At 32.2% G+C, this 8478-nt stretch overlaps 1 protein-coding gene across 2 annotated transcripts; it reads right to left on the minus strand.

Moving 5' to 3' along the window:
- Positions 1-269: 269 nt before the first annotated feature.
- LOC127135089 (uncharacterized) lies at positions 270-2895 on the minus strand. 2 transcript variants are annotated; one of them, XM_051061902.1, is made up of 9 exons: positions 2672-2895; positions 2514-2597; positions 2337-2446; positions 2216-2266; positions 1953-2096; positions 1795-1884; positions 1458-1564; positions 1276-1360; positions 270-641 (listed from the first exon to the last, which is right to left on the minus strand). In XM_051061902.1, exons 1-9 carry the CDS (start codon positions 2781-2783, stop codon positions 549-551), a joined length of 876 nt encoding a protein of 291 aa, XP_050917859.1. In that variant the 5' UTR covers positions 2784-2895; the 3' UTR covers positions 270-548. The 2 variants fall into 2 exon arrangements, with proteins under 2 accessions (XP_050917859.1, XP_050917860.1); XM_051061903.1 differs by lacking the exon at positions 1795-1884.
- Between the last annotated feature and the right edge of the window lie 5583 nt (positions 2896-8478).

The raw sequence follows: 8478 nt of genomic DNA on the forward strand, positions 1-8478 counted from the left end.
TCTTGCCAACCTCTTGGATCATGCTGGATACCTAGCCAACTTTATTTCTAACAAGTTTATGTATTGACAATATTTTCTTTCTTTTATTTTAAATAAATCCTAAATTTTCTTTCCACCAAAAACATTATTTACCTAAACACCATAACACATTAGTAAATTGTTTAAATAAAACAAAAAGTGCTTATTCAATGATAAAAAATTTAAAACTTCTTACATTTTAATCCATATGAACATACTAAATTTGAAAGAAAAGAAATAAAATCACAAAATAAACATCAATATATGATATTTTTCATATAAATTCATTTCCATGACCCTACATAATGCCCCAGCTATCGTGTATGTATATGACAAAATGTGATGACACCTCATTTTACCTAAAATATATATTACGAAACTAATAATACTTATTTGAAACAATAACAAACAAAAAGTATATTGAAAGATCGTTAATAATTTTTTTAAAAACATAAAATAATCTGTGAAAAAATAAAATGGATAGATGAATAAAAAAGTAAATTCATAAAATTAAATTTCATCCAAAATTTTCAGAGAAACTCGCGCCTCTTGGTAGTGTTCATGTATGGTCTGAAGACCCATTCTGTTTGACCTTCATCATGATCCACTGTTCCCAATTTTATCTGCAAAAGGTTTCAGAAACATGAAGGATCTTAGGAATAAGATTGGAGTTTAATGTAAACTAGTAAATGCAAAAATAGGAACGTATGACAATTTCAATAAACTTCTGAACAAAACACACTTAAGTGGAAACATGTTAGATAATCCAACAACAACAAACAACAGTAGTAAAAATCTCGATTTCGAATGCTTGTTATGTTGTGATTTTGAGACTAACTTTGTTATTTCACTGAATATTTGATCATTGGTTTGTGTTGATTGCTTTTGTATCAGAAAGTGTTGTAAATATTATAGAGACGTTGATATTCTGAATTTGATCCCATTACGTAGTCGGTTTGAATACGACTTTGGTTGCATTGCTTTCTACTGATTTCATATTGTATTTGAGTTTGTAAATTATCTTACCAAGTTGTTGTTGTTACTAACTTTAGAATGTTATTGCTGTTATGGGTAAGGCATTTGTTTATTATGTTTTATTGCTGTTATGGGTAAGGCATTTGTTTATTGTTATATTCAAGATGTTTACTGATGTTATTCTCTTTATGCAGCGCTAATCGTATCATGTTGATTTCATGTGCATATTGAACTTCATATCGAATTGTATCAAAGCAATTTAGTGTTAATCGTAACACAAACCTGATATAGTCGCAAATTAAACCGTGGACCAATTTCCTTCAATTCTATGGAGTTAGGATCCGCACGTTTTTGATATATATGATGCCTGTATGGCAGCAGACAAGGTATTTTAAATGACAAGGAAGCAGTAAATGTAGCCGTAAAGAAGGCTTAATGCATAAACACAGATAAATGTAACCAACCTGAACTCGATATAGTCCGAATTGTTGGAAAAAGAGACAATACGTTTTGCCTCAGGTTTTGGCACTGGAAACAGATGCTTTAGAATATTGGAAGTTCTCTCGCCTAACTGTTTCCAGACCAAAAGAAATGTTATTAGCAGTCAGCCCTTGGTACAAAAACAGTATTGTAAAGTGTTCGCAATGTTTTAGGGAAACCTATATCGGACAATTTTACATATATGCTACTTGTTTAGAAATATTCAAAAAAAGCTTTTGAACCACAATCTTTCCATATTATATTTGAATAAGAAATGAACCAGTATATACATAGATACTAAATTATGAATATGAATAATACCTTAGTTGAGAAATTATTAAGTATAATATGTGGATAAGCCTCGGGCATGGTTCCAATAGCTTTTTTTTGTTTAATTTCATGTCTTGTAACCTTCAAGAAACAACAAATTAACATATAGTCTCCTAAATTATATTGTTAACACTAAGACCGACGCTTACCACATTGACTACACTAAAACATGCAGTTGGGCCAAATGGTAGATGGTAAACGGTTAAACCAGCAGGCACGCCACGATTTTCATGAACCAAGATTACATCTGTATAGTCGTGCGACCTGCAAGCATCTATAATCTCTGAAATAACCTGAAATGAAAATGAAAATCATAAAGTATTACTATATATCTATATTTTCATGCTAAAACCAAACAAAGATAAGATTGACCAGATGGGACAAACAAATATTCCAAAATTAGTAATCCAACCTGACCACCACGGTTTATTCTTTGAGCATTGGGAAAGACAGTACTCAACTCCTACACAGAATTTAAGATAATTTAAGATAATGATATTCAATAAATAAAATATTTGAAAGCAATGACAAACCTTTACAAACTGTTGAAGAGGAGCGCTTGGATCCCTTGATGTGGTGAGCATAATTTTAGGATCTTTCTCAGCAGCAAATGCATACTCATCATCAATGTGCGTTGTTGGAACTGAACTCAATAGAGCACAAAGTATTAAATACTGAAAGACAAAAAACAGAGAAATTCAATTCAATACCAGCTGTGTTTTCATCTTCCAGATCAATTTGACGACGAAGTGCGGCCTCCTCGTTTCTAAGCTCAGTTGGTATAGGTTTACCTTCTACAAAAGAAAACAAGAAAAAAATCAATAAAAGAAATATGAAAAAAGAGTAAACAAAAGTGATGAATGAAAACCTTGAAGAGCTTCTCTGATTTTGCGCTTCTTCTCATAAAGCGCGCGCTCATTTCCTTCTAAGCTTTTTCTATACAGATACTCTCTCCGCAAACGGACGTTTCTACGCAACATTGAAAACAGCGGTCGGAGGGAGTGATCAACGGAGGATGGCTGCTTAGGGCTTTTCTGTTAATTTAAAAACCTAACTCAAAACTCTTTTGTCTAGTACTAGCGTTTCTTTTCACCCAACTGCCCTAGGATACAAATATTAAATATGACCATATTATTAATCTATTCAAATCTCTCCTTTTTAATTTATCATAGCTTGAATTAACTCTATTTTCTATTCTTTAATAAAAAATATCAACAAAAAAAAATCTCTCTTGTACATTTCAGTTTTAAGTTATTAGTATAATGAATGAAAAAATCTATAAAAAAAATGTCAAAAAAATCAAATAAAGAATAATATAAAAATAACAATAAGTAAATATCTCTACTAATGATAACAAATAATAACATAATATGAAGAGCTATTCAATAAATTAAAATATAAACTGAATAAAATCAGTTTGAAATATTATAAATCTATAACAATTTCTTTTCTATTTCATAACCACATACCACTCATTAATTATTAATTTTTCAGTTTTTTCATCCATTATCGAATAACTCTTCATTAAAGTTATCCTAAAAACTTCATTTTTCTTTATCATTTACTATTTTTTTATTAATTAATATTCTATTTTTAAAAAGTATAAATTTCTATCAATTATACAAAATCCTCCATTTCTATAAACTTTTATCCGATTGATCAACCCAAATCTTTTATTTTTAATTTATTCTCTATTAAATTGATTTTATTACTGACCTATCTAATCTCTTACTTTTAATTTATTCTCTGTTAAATTGACTCTATTATTAATGTATCAAATCTCCTATTTTTAATTTATTCTCGGTTAAATCAACCTCATTTTTTATCCTCTAATAAAAATCGCAACAAAAAGATTTATCTTATACATTTCAAATTTAAATTAAAAGCATAAAGAATGAAAAAATTTCAAAAAAAAATAAAAATTCTCTAATACACAATAGAAAAGAAGATGAAGATGATGAAGATGGAAGTGAGAGAATGTAAACCTGTAACTAATTTCTACTGCTGAAATTTTGAAATTATGTTACAACTTATTTACTCACACTAACTGAATAGAAGTTTAGTATTTATACACACTCAGAATCTGCGTTGTCAAATCGAAATGCATCTCAAATTAAACTCTTGAATGATACTTAAATGAAATACTAATTAAATTGAGATTACACTTCAATATCATCCATTAATCCACTTTTAGAACTAAAATCAACAACACAAATTTCATCCCTCAATTAGATAAAATGTTCAATTTTGGCTGCTTTGGTCAGCACATCTGTCAGCTACTTCTGAGTGTTGGAGTGAACAACTTCAAGCACTTCACTTTGAATTTGATTTCTCAGAAAGTGAAACTTTATGTCAATGTGCTTGCTTCTCTCATATAGTACTGGATTCTTGGTCAGACTTATAACCGATTTGTTGTCAATAATCAGTTTCATAAACTTGTTCACCTTGATCTTCAGATACTGCAGCAAGTTCATAATACACATAGTTTGACAAGCAGACAAATCACCTATAATGTACTTAACTTCACATGTTGACAATGCAACCACTGATTACTTCTTGGAACATCAAGAAATAGAACTTCCCAGATACTTGAAGAAATATTTTCTCCGGCAGGTAAGCAAATCTTACTCTTCATTTCGCCCTAATCTAGTTACCACCATGTAGATTGATATTAGAGGAACCAAAGCCCTAAGATTTTAGGTTTGGATTCCTCTTTGTGTGCATTTAATTTTGAATTTGTAATTAGGATTCATGAATTTTTAGGCTCGGTTAGGATTTTAGGCTGTGAATTAGGAAGAAATGGGATTGTATATGGATAGAGAACATTGAGACAAAGAAGATGATGTTTGATTAGGGTTGTTTGGCCCTCCGTCGCCGCCAGAGACGATTTCTAGCGCGGCAAGGATATTGTGTTTTGGTCAAAGGTTGAAAGGAAAGAGTTCTGGCCTTAGTGGTATGATTAAATGTGGGTGTCGTGAACCCCTCTCATGTGCTTCAGTTGGGCCTAAATCGGAGGGCTATCTGCACCTTAGTTCACTTAACACACTCCCCTGTTGATTGTAAATCCCAATCATTCGACCTCAACACCCTAAGCCTATATACATTGCTTCATACGCCCATGTATGTGGGCCTGACCCCCAACAATAGGCCAAAACAAAAAGAAGGTATCATTGGACCGTACATAACATGGGCCAACGCCTATCTCACCCTCGACACCCTGGTTCTGCCTTATGCACCATTGGCCACCTTTTTAGTTTCTTCCTTTGTTATTTTTAATTCCATTTTCCAATTATTTTTAGATGCTTTAATGCATTTTTATATCATAAATTATTAGGAATTAAATAAGTAGGATGATTTGGTTAGTTTTTGATTCATACTTAGAAAACAATATACCTAGATGCTTAGGTTAATCTTTTCCATTTTGAAAACCAACAAAATAATAATGCACATTACTTAGGATTGATCTTTGATTTTTGATGTTAATCCTTAGTTTTCACTTCAATACATTTCCTCATGAAGTCATTTTGAAAATAAAAATGGTTGATGCTTTTAATTAGATTTTAATTGGATTTTAGTCATTAATCCACTTCTTGATTGAAAACCCGTGATCATAATATCTCTCTTTAGATTTTTTCTCTACTTTGGTGGACGATTAATTTTAGACCTAGTTTCTAATTAGGCTTCATTAGAATTAATTTTTTGCACCCATTCTTGATTACATTTTGGTGCATGAATCATAATTGTGAATTTGTTTGATTTTATCCTTACCATTTGATTGATTTTTGGACATTATATTATTGTATGCTTCTATGAATCTTTTTCTAATTCTTGTATGATTTGTGATCCATCCCCCTATTATGGGTAAAATGTCCCAGACTCCCATGAACATGTAATAGTGTAGTATTTACTTTTCTTTATTGCTTTCCTTTGCATGTTAACTAACAGGATACCATCAAAAAGATAAAAATAATATTTTTCAAAAGAATGAAATATACTTGATCTAACGTCAAGTGTTTTTCAAAATCAAATTCATTTGAAAGCAACGCGAGTGCTTGATCCAACGTCAAGTATCTCATCCACTCCATTCTACTCTCATACTTCCATCTCATTCATTCAATTCTCACACCTTTCACATTTCAAAATTTTAAACACTTGATCCAAGGCCAATTCCAACTTTAAAACATTTTCACAATAAACTGGAAGAAAAAGGACTAGGTGTACGTACATGTGCACAAAATTTTCAAGTACTTGGATTGTCGGTTGCACCTAGCTTGTGGCCTGATACTTGACTTTCATTCAAAACACTTAACAATAAACGAGTTTAATTCGGTTCTCTTAGGGAGAAAAAGAGTGGTTAAGTCTCTCATGCGCAAACAAACAAACAAGTGCATCCTTTCTACCACAAACAAACAAATGCATCCGTTATACCACAAACAAACAAATGCTTAAGTCTCCCATGCGCGAGCATACAAGCAACATTAACTGCTAGAATGCGAACGTTAATACTTTCTACTAAAAACAACCAACACACACTCATTTTCTACTCAGAACTACAAAGCTCTGATTTCCTCATTTCACCATAAGGATATGTAGACACGGGATTGCGACTTCTTGGCGAGCACACTAATTTAAAACTTATTTTTCTCCTTAAACCAATAGCAAGTAACCTCCAGATAACAACATCCATACGCACAAAGAACAATCAAAACGGTTCCCGTTAAGTACAACAGATGTGAGGGGTGCTAATAATTTCCCCTTACATAATCGTCTCCTGAATCTTCTCTTGGTTGCGACAACCATCTTTTAGGGGTTTTATCGATATTTTCTCTTTCCTTTAAAATAAATAAAGTTCGATGGTGACTCTGTATTTTCCGCAGCGCGACACACATGACGTTGCATTGATAATTGTTCAACATATTTTAATCAGGATGTTTTGGATTTGTTTATTTTGGTGAAGATAAAGCATGTGCAATCACTAGAATGAGACAAATTAAAATTTCAATGGACAAATGTGACTTTCATTGGTGATTTGTGACTTTCTTAGTGATTTTGTAACTTTCATTGATGACTACTAAATAGACTTTTACATAAGGTTCAAGATATTTTATGACTTTTATTGACGATTTTTCTCACAATGTTTGAATATATTTCTTGAAGAAGAAAACTAAAGTTTATACAAGTTCAAGGTATGGAAGTTAGAGGTAAAAAATCAAACAGATAGAAAAATTAAATATTTGGGTTCAGAGAATGAGACTGAATACATAATTCAAACTTTCAAAAAAATTGTAAAAAACAAAATATTCACAGACCTTTTCAAAATCGGTTACACCAAAACAAAATAATATGACAAAAAGGCTGAAGAAACTTTTTTTGAGGGGATATTATAAACTTGGGAACTTTTTTTTAAAAAAACCAATGTTTTCAAATAAAATTCCAAAATAACCAAATTTTACAAAAAAAAAACCAAAATAATCACTTTTTTCTACTGATGCGTCAGTTGAACTGGCGCATCCAACTAACCTAGATAGGAGGCACCCATAGCCTTGGCGCATGCATGCAAGACCAATGCATGTAGGCGCCACATGCATTAGCGCATACATGTGTGCATGTGTGTGTGCGCCACATGCATTGGTGCATGCAAGTGTTATGTGTGTGTGGAGCCTAGTGCATGGGTGCATGCATGCTTTGGCTCTTCTATAAATACCATGCCCATCTCCCATATTTTTTCACACAACTTCTTACCCCCCTTCCATTTTCCTTCAACTTCTTCAGTCTCCTTCAATTTTATTTTCTTTAATCTTTTCATCAGTGCAATCTTTGATAAAGATTCGACTATGGAATATATAATCGTTTGAACATCTTAATTGGACATTGAACCGTTGATTAGATGGAGAAATTGCATAGGGTGAAAGGATTAGAAGAATTCAATGGCTTGAGTCCACGTTCAACCAAAATGGAGAAGTTCGTGTATGGGTGGATATTAAGACTGACAAAGACGTTCACAAGATGATGTATAATATGTTTTAAATTGTTTTGATGGTTGTAATCACATAGTTATAGTAATGGTATTTTATTTGTTGTAGTCTATTGTGTTGTTGTTTATGTGTTGAATGTGTTGTATTTATTTGTGATGGTATTTACTCACAAAGTTATCATATGAAATAAATATTTTTTTATATAAAGTAAAAGGGGTACAATTAAAATTTTCTTGTTATGCTTGTTCCAACACTGGGACAGTTAGTACGATTATGACATGGTTGGCGATATGAACTACACAATCGAACCATTTTGTTCGCCATATCCATTTCAGTTTGAATACGGATGTTGTTTGAGCGACCCTTTTTCTTTCTTCGCATTACTACATTGTGCCAGAGAATGTCCCCTTGATATTCAGGCCAGTAATCCTTTTTTGCTACCACTGAAAAGCTAATTTTGTAAATATTGGACAAGCTTATGACTTTTTAAACGTCGGATAGTAAGTAGGATGGATCCCGTCGAACCTTTGAACATGCCGCTATGACATGGGAGTAGGGCATACGAAAGGCTTGGAACTTTCTGTAGTCGCACCAACCTCTATCTAGTTCCACTCTATATTATCCCCTCGGTATGCCTTCATTATAATCCATGGACTCAGCAACATTTTATCAACCTTTAGTACGATCAAACACCGTGACC

The sequence above is a fragment of the Lathyrus oleraceus genome, chromosome 4 (genome assembly GCF_024323335.1).
Source record: "Lathyrus oleraceus cultivar Zhongwan6 chromosome 4, CAAS_Psat_ZW6_1.0, whole genome shotgun sequence".
Classification (NCBI taxonomy): Eukaryota; Viridiplantae; Streptophyta; class Magnoliopsida; order Fabales; family Fabaceae; genus Lathyrus; species Lathyrus oleraceus.

Coding starts and splice junctions, on each gene's coding strand:
- LOC127135089 (XM_051061902.1), bottom strand. CDS start 2,783: ATGTTGCGTAGAAACGTCCGTTTGCGGAGAGAGTATCTGTATAGAAAA. Junction 2,267..2,336: donor CTCTTCAACAGTTTGTAAAG/GTTTGTCATTGC, acceptor AATTCTGTGTAG/GAGTTGAGTACTGTCTTTCC. Junction 1,885..1,952: donor GTTTTAGTGTAGTCAATGTG/GTAAGCGTCGGT, acceptor TGTTTCTTGAAG/GTTACAAGACATGAAATTAA.